We start from the raw sequence: 17713 nt of genomic DNA on the forward strand, positions 1-17713 counted from the left end.
TCTCGACAAAAAATCAATATTATGCTGTTTTATTTATTAAATATACAAGTGTGTTGTTATTCACACTTGTAATATTTCCCACATATTTCTTTCTGATAGATATTTTTACGAATACTGATATTTATTTTCTTTAGCGTAAAGATTGGATACAGTATATTTGCAGCTATGAACAATTGAGCTAACAGTTGTTTGTGAGTTATTCGTGCGCTTCAGTTGTTTCATTTCAGTATATTTTGTTCTGCAGGTGTAGTTTTAAGAACAGTCTTCCATCTGAAAAATCTCTTTGTAATTCATTAAATTCTGAGACGCCTCTCTTCAGTTCCGCCATTGTAGAAGACTCTGTAGTTAAATGAAATGAAGCGTCCATCATTAGGACCATGCATTTTTCATTGTTAGCAATGAACGAAGAAAAAGTTGAAATCTAGAAAAGTAAATTAAAGGATTGTTGTATTAATGGTAGGGATGCGGATGGACTAGCTTCTGCATGGGAATTCTGCATAAAAGAAAAATTTTAAATATAAAAATTCTTAGTCCGCATCTGCCCTTATATTTGGATGCATTTTTTGTGTATTTTATTTTGGAAGCGTTTATAAATTAATAATTAATCCAAACTATTGTTAGTACCTAAATAAAACATGTAAAAACATTTTAACATGAAACTTTTTAGTATTATATGAATATCCTTAACTGGTAAGAAAATTTTCAGTATTCTTACTGTCTTACAAGTTTTATTCTGTTGCCTACATTCTTATACTGTATCAAATTTATTCAGGATTAAATCAAGAGTATGGTTACTATGAACAGTTTTAAATAAATTTTATATATTAAAAATTCTTATATTTTTAAAAGTAATGATATAAATCTAAAATTGCATTTATAATTTACAAATGAAGAAAGAATATTAACTTCGTAATGAGTTTCTAAGTTCTTAAAGGTTATCGTTTATATTATTTTATAGTTTATACCGTTTAAGATTTAAAAATTTTAAATATTCTTAAACTTACAAGTTAGTACAGTAGAGCGTCGATAAGTGGAACGTCGGTAAGTGGAATGGCCGGAAAGTGGAACGATTTTCAGTCGGACTGTGTCGTGCTGAATCGAATGTTTTTGATACTAAATTTACTTCTAAAGTATAATTTTCATGTTTTTTATATTCTTTAATATATTTATTTTGTTTGTACAAAATGCAGAAATAATTTTTAACGATACGATAGCCTCGATGATTATTATAAAAATTTTCGTTAGGCTTAAAATCGACGAAAATTCAACACGAAGCGACACGCAACGGAGAAAAATTCAACAGGAAGCGATACGCAACGGAGAAAAATTTGAACATCGGACAGGTTAATGTATTTTTTCGTACAAAGTCGGAAACTGGAACAAATCATTAACTGGAAGGACCCCAGTCCCCAATTGGTTCCACTTTTCGACGCTCTACTGTAATTGCAAAACACATACCTGTATAATCTTTATGATTTTTAAACTATATTTTATTATTTTTCGATAATGTAAGAAATTAGTTTTAGCGAAATAACTAAATAGAAGTAAATTTTATTCGTTTGTATATAAAATTAACAGGAGAGAGAAAATGACAAAATTGATTAATATCGATTGCCTTCTGTCTCTAGTTGGAAAATTCTTTAGAATTGTATTTCGTGAAATTTTTGAACTGTTTTGAATGTAATAAAACTTTTTAATTATGAATTAAAATACATACTTAGATTAAACAGCTAATACGTGCAGATATATCGATAAATATCCCATAAAAATTTTAAATTTTTAACAGGAACGTATTACTGAAAAATCGTTCTCGTTTCATACTTTAACAAAAGTATAGTTTACTTTAGTACAGATTGTAAGATAGGAAATAATTACTTTTATTCAATTTTAAACGGAAATATATATATATATATATATTTTAAATTAGATACATCCTTGGCGATCAGTTTGATTGTCTTCGTGTACTCTTTTCCATTAAATGAACGAAGCTTAACTGTTTTGCTTAAATTTATTCCGAGAATAATGTTTTAAAAAAAATATATTTTAAAATGTAGTGTAGTCTCGTTTTGTTGGAATATTTTAAAAATAAATTAGTTTATTTCGATGTGAAGAATATATTACTTTTCTGCTATTGGCAAGGAGTCACTGTTCTTTTCTTATTCGCAATGGATTTGCACTGCGACCTGTAGATTTGCTATCGTTTCCTTCGAACCGGACTCTTTTGTACGATTTCGATTTCGGATTGTTTCGATTTGTTCGATTCCTTCTCCGACTTGTTCTGCATTGGACATCGCATCCCAGTTTAGCGTCTGGGAAGGGACGTCTTATTGGCCAATGGCAATTGGGCTCCCCTAAGCTTTCATACCTTTAAAAATAAATGATATAATGACATAAAGCAATTGATCATAAAATCAAAAATATACATCAATAAACAATAATCCCTTTGTTCCGTAGATTCTGAGAGTACGATTAAAGATTTTTGAAGAAGAGTAACCTATTTCTTACTTTGGATCTTCGGAATAGTACAAAAAAGTAACAGGTTTTATTCACCAGCTATAACATTAATATGTTTTAGATGAGGCTAACCATATGCACCGTTTTAAACGGAACTGTATCGTTCTTGTTTGCTCTGTTCCGGCCGTTCTGTCGTTTCAGTTTTGTCTTGAAAATCAAGAAAGTTACGTTACCTCTTTAGTTGTTTATTGAACATATTTGTATATTGCATTTCGAACTCATGATTTGTTAGAAAATATTTATGTTGTGTCGATAAAGGGTCATAAAATTGAATGAATACTAATAAGGAAGAGATGGCACGAAATAGTATATTTTTTTCAATGAATTCATATTACACGAAACAGGTGGAATTCGACAATTCGATAAACGGGCAATAATAAAGATAATAATAACTAAAAACTTGAAATTGAAAGAAAAAAATCGGTATATTGACATGTGATTGAAAATATGTAATGAAATACGTGAAAAGGTTCTTGAATTTCGAGATTTTAATTGAAGCGGAGCGTTAGCGAAGCTTCTTCTATGAGACTTACAGAATTGTGTTCGTTTTCAAAATCCGTTCGATATATTTTGATAAAACTTTGCCATTTTCCATTAATTGCTATGCAGAATCCAAAAATGCAATTAAAATGGGGGTCCATGACTTCATTTTCGAAATATAAGGTCGTTTCACGAGAGTGCACGACAAAGCGATATCGCACGAATCGCGCGACTTTGTCGTGCGATGTTTCACGGTGTTGGGCTTATAGAATCCAGTTCGTTCTCAAAATTTAAAGGATATATTTTGATAAAACATTGTTGTTTTTCATTAATTGAGACGAGGAATCCAGAAATTTAATGTGGGTCCATTTAAATGTAAAAAATCCAGCAACGAATCGCTTAACTTTCCCGGCAACATTTAAAATTCTGGTGGCGCTATCTGTTACAATATTTCATTGAAAAAACTTTACATTTTTAGTTATCATAAAATGCCAAAAAGTTTAATTTTGTGGGTAGGGATGGTTTTATAAAAAATTGTAAATGCTAATAAGGAGTAAAATCGTCATTAAGTCCGACCCTATTCGAGATATGACACACGCGACCACCCTTTTATCTTCCCATCCCGTCGACCTGAAACCACCAAAGTTTACTAGCATGAGTACTAATATATAAACATTCCTGTAAAATTTCAGAAATTTTCGAAAGCACACGAGTCATTAAGCTTCAAAGCGGATAAACAAAATCGTGTCCTTCACACACTAACATCCATACATAGAGAAAAAACCCAGAATGTTTTTACATTTCTTGACGTTTCAAGGTCCTCTAAGTCCAAAAATGTAAAAATCATGGAAAGAGTCATTTTTTTTTATCGATCGCCATACTTTCCTTCTGTTATCTATAACAGAGCCGGGGAAGTAAAAATAAGAGTCCATGATTTGGTTTTCGATGTACAAAGGTATTACAGTGACAATGTCCATGTTCCTTGATTCGACGAGCGTACCTAACGGAATTTAGGCGTAGAGATAAAAAATAAAAACAGTATTACGTCCGCTTAAAGGAAAATAGGCGTGAAAAACGAACAAAACACAAGAACAAAGCAATCGCCATCGATTGCTTTGTTCTTGAATCGTCTCTTCGTACCTGGTCAGTGCAAGGATCGTGTGTCCTGTGGCCTGCAGATACGAGGATAGCCTCTTTTGTGGCGGCAAGTGCAAAGCCTCTCTGCGTCCGTCAGGTACTGTACAACAATTGGAATTTCTAGATCTACAAAAATTGTAGACTTAGAAATTCCCACAGTCGTTCATCTGTTCGTCTGTCTTCCCTTAATCTCGAGATGGAAATTTGATGAAGAGACCAGATATAGAAACCATAAGGACAGTAAGCTCCAATTAACTATATGAGAACTTCCAATGCAAACCGGAAGTCACATTATTTCAATTCAAAACTTGAAAGGTGTTAAATAGATGACCGGCCTGATTCTATTGTTAAAGGAAAAGTATGATATACAGGGACAAGCCACTACTAATTTGAGATGGAGAGCATATATTTTAAATTAAAAAAATTATTAGAAATATGATTAAAAATTTCAGCCCGGCATTGTGGCGATTTGTGACGGCAAAATAACACAATAAATAATAAATAATTGCTTGTTCTTGGATTATTTTTAATTTCTAACAGATGTTTTCCGAATCTTTAAAATTTAGTAATGTTAACTTAAAATTACATGAATACAGCATTAAGAAAAAATTTCACAATGCTATTAAATGGGATGTTCATGAAGTTCCTAACCATTTTGAGAAAATACAACTCGAGAACAAATAACATATTTATATATAATTTTATAATAGACTATACTATCACTAATTCGAACTAATTATTGTATGAAGTTTTCGGATTATCGAGGTTACAAAAAAAGAAGATATTTGATTCATATGTTTATGTTAAAATACTTTGTACATATAAACTTTACAAACTCAATGACTTTAAAAAATTAACCTATAATTTCTCTTTTTTAGCTGAGATATTTAGTAAAAAAATGAACTAAATTGATTCAAATTAACGCAGGTTCGGATTAGCGAGAGTAAACTGTGTATATGAGTTGTGTTATTTTATAAATTAAAACTTAATTAGTGGAAGAACTCATGATAAAATTTCTGTCCGGTTTTTTTGGTAATAAGTTGATAATGTTTTCATTATTGTATATAAACTTTCAATATGGCGCTGGCAAATAATTTTTTCTGTATAGAAGAATATAAATTTGCTCCATTTTATACATATCTCTGCTTTATACTATACTTCTTGAGTACAGATTTATAGTCAAAAAATATAGTCTATAGAATAGAGTACTAATCTGTTTGAAAGAGATATACTGTACATATTGAAATATTAAGCTTCTGTGGTAAAATCTTTTAAAAAAAATCCATCAACGAGTTGCGTAACTTTCCCGGCTATTATGAGATTTTATTTTAAAAATAACTTTCATATTATTAACCATAATAAATAAATAAAATTATATGTGACGCCATCTGTTATGAAATTTTGTTATAAAAACTTTATACATTTTTTTAATTATTAAAAATAGCAAAAGATTTAATTTTGAGGGTAGAGATGAGTTGTTTTGGGCTTATCGAAAGTTTATTCTTTCTTTATTTTAAAGCAAATCTTATGCAGATCGTAAAGACGTCTTCTACTTCGCCTCACCTCATGACGCGCGCCCCATATTAAAATATTTTAATACTAGTAAAAATAATGGACCTTAAAATCACATAATTTAAAATCTTATTTTAGACTAATTCATATTTAATTTTACGAATTTCATTTATAGATCAAAGTTTTGTGAAAAATTTTCGAACTTATTATAAATGGAAGAGTAAATAATCAAAGTTTGGAATTTCTAGATCTACAAAAATTGTAGACTTAGAAATTCCCACAGCTCTGAATTATTTTGTATAAAGATTTATAGTATCAAAAATTTAATTTTAAAAAAAAAGTTTCTGAGATAAATTGCAAAAGAGTTGTGACATTTTTCCATATAAAACGTTTAAGATTGCTTCTTAAAAGCGTTACTGTTTGTAGCTTTATTGGCTTTTATAAGGCAGAAATTACGATTAGTGAAAGTCGTATATAAAATAAATAGCATCGTTTTAGCCGTCGACGAGCCATTTTTGTCAAGAGAAACTTAGTTAAGATTTGTATTCCAATATTCAAGACTGATAAAAATTCTTTTAAATTGTAACTTAAGATTATTATTTTTTTTTTTTATTTTGAAACGACGATAGAAAAATTTATTTTCGATAAATATTATTTAAAATATTAAAAATTAATTCAAATTTATGAAGACAGACCTTAACATACATTTATTATAAGTTAAACTCTTTACTAATTTAATATTTATCTATGTCTCTTATGAGACGAATAACGTCAAACTGTCAACACGAATAATTTGAACGGAAAATATTATTTTTGAATGAAAATATTCAATTCTTTTATATTAAAAAGAATTAAATATTTTTAATAAATATATATATTTTATTTTAGTTTATTTAGATTATTTTGCGTGCTTTCAAAATTTACAAATATTAAATTCCCCATCAGGATTCTTCAATTAATGACATTAAATATTCATAAAGTAATTTGTTTAGTGAGATAAAATTTATTGAACAAGACATTTAATATTTTTTTAATGAATTAACAACAATTAAAAACGTCAAAATTTATTGAATTTCTCACAAATTTTAAATTTAAAAAATTCAAAATTGTTTAACAGAATCATTAATTCATAAAATTTTACACGAAATGCACTAACCCACATGTTTTTATAACTTACGAATGAATTTAATCTAACACATTTTTCGACTTTAAATAAATAATATTAAATGAATTAATTCTACTATCATGTAAAATTATGTGTTAGTCCGTTTGAAATTAATTGAAATGATCACTTACTTCAGATTTATTACATTGGTTTTGCGATGTTTGGTATTTGTGCAATTACTCCACAGTCGACAATCTCTCGATCAATTTATGTCACGAAATACAAGTAGCGAGTTAATCGACCAAACTAACGAAATAAATAGGAAACTCCCCCCTCGAAGTTTGTTTTCCATCGTTTGTTTAATGGAAAGAAACGCAGTACTTTTAATATACGCTTTGTGTGTTCCACATAAATAATCGTTTATAATTTCCATTACTTAAAGTTTATTTTTTTTAAAAGTGTTGTTCGAATTATACTTTTAATTATTATTTTCTGTTTTTATTGACTAAAACACTCGAAAGTGAGGGGTGTTTTTCCAAAATTTCCTCTCTTTCAGTCCTGTGAGCACTAAGAGGACCTTCCATTCCTATCATGGGTTCAGCCAAACTTATTATGGGAGCGGCTGGATTAGTGAAGGACTGAATATCCGGAGAGTCGAAAAATTCCTGGACTTTTTCACCCGGATTCTATCATGGACCTTCTAGAGTGGTAGGCTGACGCCTAACCGCCTCGGCCATCTGGAAAATAGTGAAGGAACATAGTGTTAGAATGCCCTTTTGATTCATTTTCGTTCATATAACTTTTTGAGAACCAACAAAATATTGATACTTAAACAAGTTTAAATAATAATATTTTGTTAGGCTTCAATTTGAAAAAAAATTGTAGACCTATAAATTCGCACTCTCGTCCGTCCGTCTGTCTTTTATTAATCTCGAGAACGGAATTAGATAGATGAAATCCGTGACAGATATGGAAACATTAGGGGCAGGAAGCCCCGAATGACTATATATGAGCATCCGATTTCTACCGGAAGTCACGTTATTTCAATCCAAATGTTTTCCCCTGAAAACAGTTAATAGATGATCGGCACGGCTCTATTGTTAAAGGTAAAGTATGATATACACGGGCAAGATAGTACTAATTTAAGGTGGAGAACATATATTTTAAATTAAATTAAATAAAAATGTGATTAAAAATTAAAGTTCGGCATTGTGACGATCTCACAATAAATAATTACTCGTTGTTAGTAAAATTTATTTAGTTACTGTATTTGATTTATTGTAAGAATAAAAACCGGAAAATAGTTGTTTGGATTAAAAAATTGACATATTCTTTAATCTTATAATATAATCGAGATGGGTTGATGATGATGATGATAATAATAATAATAATAATAATAATAAGCGCAGAGTCCAAACGGTTAGGAGTCGAGAGTTGAAATTTGGTACACAGTTAGGGTACATCATGAGAACGTACACTAAGAAGGAATTTTTCAAAACTCTCCCCCCCGCGGGGGAGAATGAAAGGATTAAGCCTTATCCTAAAGAACTCAGTTTCTACTGTACTACTGTACTATTTTAGATGCAATTTTTTTATTTTTAACTGCGTTTTAGTAGGGTACTACATGGAGATGAAAGAAGTGTATTCCTTAACAATGGAAGTGTTAACAATGAAAGTAAGTGTTAAGAGAAAGCGACATTCAAGATTTACAGGAGTAGATGCGGTTTTTTTGCGTTTTTGCGGGAAATCGAACATATTTTTAGACTCATCTAAAAATTCTCTAATTAGTCTGGAAACAGGGGGACCTAATTCTTGCATTCTGTGAAAACGGGTAAGATTGGCTATTATGTAATTATCTTAATCTTCGCTATCGTTACTTTTTGTCCGAGCAACGCCAGGCTTATCTGCTAGTATATATATATATATATATATATATATATATATATATATATATATATACTAGCAGATTTACACAAAGTAAATGTTATATGTAACTAAACTAACCACATATATTATATATGGTTAGTTTAGTTACATTAACATTTACTCTGTGTAACTATTTTGAAAAATTTATTGTATAAGACTACGTAATACAATCTTATTTGTTCTGATTTTTGATAATTGTAAAGGACATTGTTAATAAAACTAATAATTGTTATGTAATAGGAGAAATCTCCTTAATTAATATAATAAAAATTAATTGAATTGAAAATGAAAAAATTGAATACAGTAGAGCGTCGATAAGTAGAACGTCGGTAAGTGGAACGTCGGTAAGTGGAATGGCCGGAAAGTGGAACGATTTTCAGTCGGACTGTTCGTGCTGAATCGAATGTTTTTGATACTAAATTTACTTCTAAAGTATAATTTTCATGTTTTTTATATTCTTTAATATATTTATTTTGTTTGTACAAAATGCAGAAATAATTTTTAACGAGATGATAGCCTCGATGATTATTATAAAAATTTTCGTTAGGCTTAAAATCGACGAAAATTCAACACGAAGCGACACGCAACGGAGAAAAATTCAACAGGAAGCGATACGCAACGGAGAAAAATTTGAACATCGGACAGGTTAATGTATTTTTTCGTACAAAGTCGGAAACTGGAACAAATCATTAACTGGAAGGGCCCCAGTCCCCAATTGGTTCCACTTATCGACGCTCTACTGTAGTTACAAATTATATTTTAGGGTCGATTTTGGATGCATATTCTTTTCTCTGAAACGAACCCAAATGAACAAATCTTCAAATTTTTAATGAGCTGGAAACTAAATTGATTACTTTCTCTACATTTTATACAAATATTCCTTTTCTATTTTGTTAATATTATTATTCACTTATGATTTCTGAAAATATATTCATTCTGATTACGTTCCAATGGGTAAAGCCTAAGTGTTATGCCAAAATTTTATGTTCTTCAGCTTTCGAAAAGTTTCATTAACCTTTTGCCATAGAAATTTTTCTAAATAAAATTAAGATATGATTATGTTTTAATGGAAGTTTTATATGTGGTTTCAGTAAAGAGCATATTTGTTTTAACAAATAAAAAAATAAAACTAATATCAATAACAAAATACTTGTCTCTTATAAACGATTTTTATCTTTGTCGTAATACAAGGAATTTATGCGGCAAAAGTACAATATTATCACAACGACGCCATGTTGAAATCAACTGTGTCGTGAACTCGCTCACAAAAATTAATATTCCAAATGAAACAAGATTTAAATACTACAAGAATCAAAATAATGTATTTTAAATTTTGAATTACAATTTGTTATAAATTTTAAACAGATCCGAGTATATAAATTATTTATATGCTCCGTGCTGTTTATTGTTTAAACATAACCAAGAGAATTACAGTATATGTAGCCTATATACACTATGCTATTAATTATACATATATGTAATATAAATTCAGTCAAAAATAATTCTTCAAAGAAAAATTGTAGAATAAAATATTCAGCTCTCCAAATCTTAATTAATGAAGCATCACGAATGTTGTATCAGTAGAAGTTAATTTAATGGTTTGGGTATCATTTGAATTTTAATTTATATATTAAAGTATCAATAATCATACAAACTTCTAATTTGTATGAAATAAGTTAATTTTATCCAATATCCACGTTCACTTAATGAGGTTTTGCCTAATAAACTTTCGTAAATAAGCATTTATTCTTTATAATTTAATAAATTAACATGTGATTATATAAAATCAATAGCAGAAATGAAGCGGAATTGTGTTTCCAAAAAAGAATAGAACTTTTTATTTATATAGATCCATACTAACATTGATAAACTAAGTTTTAAAAATATAATTTTTTACAAGTTTGCATAACATAAAATTAATTATATAGAAAAATATTTTTTAATACAATGTACCTGTACATTATTCTATACACTGTTTGAAATTTTATATCAATTCAATCCATAACATTCATCCCAATTAATCGTCTTTTATCATCGCACAATGTATACAATAGTGAATGAAATATTAACATTTCATTTGAGATATCTTCATGAAAATTACGATGTGTTTATCATTTCAAAATAAAAATTTAAATCAGAAAAATATTGCAGAATTACTAAATTTATTTTTCTTATCTTGCAATTGGTAGAATAAAAAGTTGGTAGATTTTATAACTTTCTTTTGTCATATGTTTGATCATTGCATATATTAAAACGAGTTCTCAAGTATATTATTTTTTAAAAGTAATTCTTATGCTTCGTTTTCACATCAGCAGAAACAGATTCATTGGAAAATTCTGTTTTCTTATTCTGTTTCTGTTCTACATTCACTACACCAGAAATTGAAGACAGAATTTCTTAGAAAACTCTTATGGCAAAAGCAGAAATAATGACAAGTAAAAATTGATGCATATTTTCTCAGTATGAAACTTATCACTTATCAAAGCAAAATTAAAAAAAAATCATAATAAATTCTTTTATCTTTTTTTCTGTCATTTAATTTGCAAACTTTAACCTATCGAATAATGTTGCAAACAAAAATTAGGCCATCGAAATATCACTCTTCAATAAGTGTAGTATAAAAGCTGCAGGATTAAAGAACAATTATCATAATTACAAATAAATCGAAATTTTATTTTTAAAAGATGTAAAAAAAAGTTATCAAATCTTAACAAAATTTATAAACTATTATAAATGATATTTGACATGTTTAATTATTTTATTTGTTTTTGTTGTCAACTATTCAAAACATCAAAAGATCAAAAAGTATAAACTGTTTTAAATTAAAAATTAAAAATATTCACTTTAAAGATTTTGAAAAATTAAAAAAAAAGAGTTATGATAAACTTCTTAATAAGTCAGTTATAAAATTGTATTGCTATTTCTATTTTTTACATAAAATCTGAATATAAAGATTTAAAAAACTGCCTTAAAACTATATTATTTCAAGAATTAGGTTTCCTGTAATCATTTAATTTCAACATAACGTATTAAAAATAATCTAGAAGTATAAAATATTGTTTTTTGAATATGAACAAACAATACAAATAAATTAATATCTTTAGTCTGAAAATTATTCATTTTTAAACAATTTCAACTTTTTAAAAACAATATTTTTATCTTATATTTTGTATAAAATTTCTAGAAACGTGTATTTATTTGTATAATGGTTTCTTCCCTTCTCTTAAATCTTGGTAAATTGTGATTATTTTGACTTTTATTGTGCCAAAAGTTTTATCTAAATATTCAGGCCACAAACTGTGATTAAAGCAAAGTTAAATGAATGCCATCAAACTAATTAAATCGACTAAATATCCGGAAATTAATTAAAACTAGACGGAAGTATAATTTTGATTAATCTCTATCTTTTACTATACATTGCTTATTTTTACTGCAACCTTTATTATATAATTCACATTAACTAATTTTTAATAGCGTTATAATGTAAATTCTACTTTTAATATATTTATAATGTTATCCTATATTTCTCAGCTTCGTTTCTCAGTTTATACAGAAACACATTATAGTTTGGTAACATGTTTAACAGGCACTAAACTTATAAAATTCTCAAAAATATTGTCTAACTTAAACACAATTTAACAACATCCAAAACATCTGTCGACGTATGAAATATGCATATAGTCGTTTAAACGTTCACATTACTCGAGTTTATAGATTATAAACGGAGTTTTCTCTACATTTTCAATAGCTTAAAACAGAATAAAAGCAAAGAAAATAATTTTTGTGTAGAAAAAAACTTTTTCATCTGATTTTTTCCTTGTTTTCTTTTTGTTTTCGGCATATTTTCTCACGAAATATGTCGAAATTATGATTTCGGACGTATATGATTTTTCAGAATATTTCTGTAATTTTTTAACACTTTTAATTTAATTTTTACTTTTCCGGCTTTGTTATTTACAACAGAGTGAAAGCATGGCGATCGGTCAAAAAAATAACTCCTAAGATTTTTACATTTTTGGACTCAGGGGACCATGAAACGTCGATGAATGCAAAAAAACCCTCTAGGGGATTTTTTCCTGTTTGTACGGATGTTAGTGTGTATGTGGGGGCACGATTTTGTTCACACTCTTTGAAAATTAATAACTCCTGTGCTTTTTGTCGAAAATTTCTGAAATTTTGCAGGGAAGTTTGTGTATTAAGGAGATTGATGCTATTAAATTTTGGTGGTTAAAAGTCAAGGGGTGGAAAGATAAAGGTAGTCGTGTGTCGACTAGAGTCGGACGTAATGACGATTTTTTCTATTACCGTTTACAATTTTTATAAACCCAATCCCTACCCACAAAATTAAACTTTTTGCCATTTTGTAATAATTAAAAATATATAAAGTTTTTTAAAAATAAAATATCACAACATATGGTGCCATACGCTGTTTTAAATGTTGCCGGGAAGTTAAGCAACTCATTGCTGGATTTTCTAAATTTTTAGGAAGTAATAAAATAATGCTATTTGATAATTTTCTGTAATTTTTGTAAGAAAATTAAGGAAAGTTTAATGAACGTAAAGATTGTTATATAAAATTTTTCTCTTTCATGATTAATTAATGCTGGAGTTTCATTTAATATAATATGTTAATAAATTGCTCGTTCTTAACTTTGTCGATCGAAGAATGAGACTTATAAAATTAATTTATTTAACATTGATGAGTTTAACTCTTTGCACTTTATTATTATTAAATTATCTACCAGTTTTAATAAATTTTAAGTGTAGGCTAATTTTATACGACCTTATAAAAATTTTATACAACATTGTTCTGTTATAAATTGAAAACTTCTATTACTTATGCGTTTTCCAATCTGAAATTTACACGGAATAATAAATTATTTTCTAAGTTTCTTTATAATAATAAACACAAGAAAAAACATTTGACTAATTTCTTGAAAAATACTTATTTTCACGACTATTTTGCTATGGTTTCAATTTATTTCAAATGAGATAATAAAAGCATTTTTATAACAAAGCATACTTTATCACAAAATATAATTTTCTATTGTTTTTGTTTTTCTTGTTTTAAGTTAAAAGTTATTTGTTTTAATCGATTTTAATAAATGGAGCATAGCGACGTCGATTTTATTTCACCTCATAGAGTACTAAAATTGATTTTATTTCGCCTCGCAGAATACGAAAATCAACACTTCTCTGAAAATTTTTAAAACTAGAGTCACAACTCGATCAACCGCACAATTTTGTGTTAAAATGTTCTTCAAATAGAGCGTGACAGATAGAAATTTCGAAATTATACATGTCTACATTATATTAAAATTATGAATAATTTTATAATAATCATTAGATATATTATTTGTTCGATTTATGATAAAAAAGCGTCGAGTGTTTTTAAAATAATTATTATTAACGAGTTTAAAATAATTTTAATCAGAAAGTTTAGAAGTTATAAAGTACGAAAAAATCAGAATTTTCTTTTTTTAATAGTAAAAAAAATATATATATATATATATATATCTCAAAAGACATTTTTAAAAGCAAACACCTGTTACAATACGCGACAGGTGGTCCTTGCATACATTTTCTCATTCGATCAACACACTGTTTGAAAATGGAGATAACAAATGCAACGTTTGTCATCGCGTAAACATTTAATGCATGTCCGTTCCGAAAATTCGAAATTATCAGAAATTTGGAGATGCTAAGAAGCAAGTAAAAGAATCTTTAAGAATTGTTGCAGGTTTGTTGATATATATATATATATATTTTATAATTTTCTGTCGTTTTTGGATAGTAACAAACATCAGAGATGTGGTTATTTATAATATTGTAAATATTGACTTTATTTTATCTATAGTATTGAATCGACTGAGTTGAAATCTAGCTTTTAGTAGTACTAGTTGCGCGAATTATTCTCTTATTAAAACAAATTATTGCGACCGGTAATTTGTAGAGGGAATAATTGGGACAGAACTGTTGAGACCGGGTTAATCACTAATACAGATGGTTTTTGCGGTTCTCCTTGATTTCTATATGAGTTCGCTTTAATTTTTTTAGATTAGATTTATGAAATAAGGCAATTCAAAACCTGGGCGATCTGTTTCCTGGCAGGGCTTTCGGGAGACTAGTCCCTATTTAGATATTAGACACGTGAAGGAAACGCGTAAAAGTTCACACGTTAAGCCCGCTTGGTCGGGCTCGAACCCACGACCAACAGTGTTCAGTGGTTTTATCCATTCGCTTTATTTTTATTTTTTTCGTTCGGCGTCAATAGTTAACGATCGCTTCCCAGGCATTGCTGTATTAACGGAATTAATATTTAATTTAACAGTACTCACTAATTGTTGTCGTTTGATTGAAAAAAGCAAATGGTTTTACGTTAGAACACGCACACATGCTTCTGAAACGAGCCATTCTATTATATGTACAGTACATAACTGCTGCGAAATCATTTCAAGAACTTTACAAATTATACTTTTATATTTTTAATATTTAACTTTAAACACGCTAAATTTTTTGTTATGGCTATTAATAAATAAAAATACCTCCCACACTGACATTAATAGTAAGTCGTATAGTTTCTATCGTCAAATTTTTTACATATTATTGTGTTATGATTTAGACTTTGAAGTTTCAAAAACATTATAAATTTTTTATTATGGATTATTTGAGTAATAGTTTAAATATAAAAATTTAATTCTAAACAGTTTAAATGTATAAGTTCAAAAATACGATTCAAGAAGCATTATAATCATTCATAAATCTCAAATTTTTTCCATGTTTTTATCATAAAAAAATAATTTTATTTTAAATAAATTTTAATGCATTTTAATGAGTTTAAGGATAAAAAGCTGTTCGAGATAAGCGAATATTTGGATTAAATAAAAGAAATTTAGAAACGTTTTAAAAATTACTTTATACTGTAATATTTGTTTTGAAATAACTTAGTTTCCATTTCGATAATGAATTTGCATATTTTTATTATGAAAATTCGATGAATTAGGAGTATTAATATACATTTAAACTTTTCATATATAAAATAATTTTTTGAGTGTAGAACGAATTATACTTGCCTTCGTGATCACATCGTAGGCTGGTCTCGTGGACTTTTCCGAATTTCTTCACGTGTCTAAAAGCTGGTTTTCACACTGCCAAAAAATGAAAACAGAAGGAACAAAGAAGAAAATAGTTAATAGTTAGGCTATGTACCCCTTCATTTTTTTGTTTAGTTCTATTTCCGCGATACTAGAATATCACAGAATTAAGTCGATTGTAACACAGTCTCCAATTAATATTGACATCTTAAATCGTTTTTATATTTTATTATAGAGGAAAAAGTATTTCCTGACTTTATAAACAAGTCTATTTCTTCATATTGTCTCTAACTTTTTTGTCTGTAGTCATCCTTCGATATAACAAAACGTAAAACGTCGTTATTACTACATCAAAACCATTGTTTTTCTATTGGCCAAAACACTACGGAAGCTCGACAGGAAAAGTCGAAGTATTTTCTATTCTAAGTGTCTGACTAGATTTTGGTAAACGGAAACTTCTGGACAGGACGTGACATTAGTTTTCCGTTTCTGGTATATTTTCCGGTGATGTGGAAACCGGCCTTAATACCTAAATAAGGCAGTTTTCCATAGAAAATCCTCCTGAAAATATCACATTGGCAGTTACCATATCTCATCACACTAAATCATTTACTTGTGTGAAATTCACAAAATTTTAAAATTTATTTCTACTTTACCATTACCCTTGTTGAGCAGATCAAAATTGATGACTCTATAATTTGGGACTATAAACAGCAGGTAGCTAGGATAAGTAAAATCTTGGGATAAGTAAAATCTTGGGTTCTACGGGTCCCGCTCTGCTTGAATAGTTTTTAAGATTTATATTAATTAATATTTTAAAAATTACCTAAATTACAGTATTATCGATATTGCTTTTAATATTTAATATTCCGAAATTTTATTTACATGTATCTTGATTATACAGGTTGATCATAATTAAAGAGTACATTTTTCAGAGCTTTCAGTAGAATGAACAATTGGAAAATCTCAACCAAATTTGGTGTACATGCTGTCCTGAGAATGAGGTTTCGATTTTCGGGAAAAAATTTTTCCTGAAAGATAGGTTAGGTTAGAACAGTGCTTCTCAGCCTTTGGTATGTACTGTACACTTGTAGCAGTAACGGATCCTTCTTGCTTACCGCTGGTTGAGAACCGCTGTGTTAGAGCTTTACACCTACAAAAAGTTTTGAACATCTACTCTTTAATTATGAATATCCCGTATTTTATCTTTAAGAATTTAACTACAAAACATAAATTACAAAAGTCAATTACTGTAATTGAAAAATAAAAGTAGAAAATACATATAAAAATTTGGGGTTTTTTATGTACGTGTTTTTTATGTTAGTATGTGTGGAGCACGATTTTGTTTACCACTTTGAATCTTAATAACTAACTCCTGCGCGTTTTGTCGAAAATTTTTGAAATTTTGCAGGGAAGTTTGGGTATTAGATGGATTAATGTTGTTATATTTTGGTGGTTTAAGGTCAAGGAGTAGGGAGCTAGATGAGATCACGTGTCGTATCTCGTGTGGGATCGGACTTAATGACGATTTTACTTGTTATTAGCACTTACATTTTTTTTAAAACTCATCTGTACCGTCAAAATTAAACTTTTTTCCATCTTATAATAATTAACAATATAAAACTTTTTAAAAATAAAATCTCACAGCAGATAGTGCCACACACAATTTTTAACTTTATTGTCTGAATGCTACAAAACTCGTTGTTGGATTTTTCTCAAATTGCTGAGACCCAAAACTTTTTCAGGTGTATCTAAATTATAGTTACGCTACTGACTATTAGATTACATTTAAGAGTTTAGCTTAGATTATGATGTTTTTGAAAAACAAAGCCATTCCTACACGTCGAAAATGGGATATTTTTCCATATTTTTCTGTGAAATGACAACTTAAAACGAAACGCCATTTTGGAGAATATTGTGTAGACATTGCATTTGATAGTGCTGA

The 17713-nt window shown here is 28.4% G+C and overlaps 1 protein-coding gene across 2 annotated transcripts in view; it reads left to right on the forward strand.

The window, feature by feature from the left end:
* Positions 1 to 17713, forward strand: part of LOC136983866 (ras-related protein Rab-27A-like) — a 56256-nt gene that overhangs the window by 24854 nt on the left and 13689 nt on the right. The window contains exon 1 of one of the 2 annotated variants that reach the window (XM_067280731.1): positions 14256 to 14414. The exons of the other annotated variant lie outside the window; for it this stretch is intronic. Within the exon in view, the coding sequence (XP_067136832.1) occupies positions 14333 to 14414 (82 nt within the window). The 5' untranslated portion in view covers positions 14256 to 14332. Of the gene's footprint in view, positions 1 to 14255; positions 14415 to 17713 lie in introns of those variants that run through there. 2 annotated transcript variants of the gene reach the window in all.

This window comes from Centruroides vittatus, unplaced genomic scaffold (assembly GCF_030686945.1).
Source record: "Centruroides vittatus isolate TY-2023 unplaced genomic scaffold, ASM3068694v2 contig_890, whole genome shotgun sequence".
Taxonomy (NCBI): Eukaryota; Metazoa; Arthropoda; class Arachnida; order Scorpiones; family Buthidae; genus Centruroides; species Centruroides vittatus.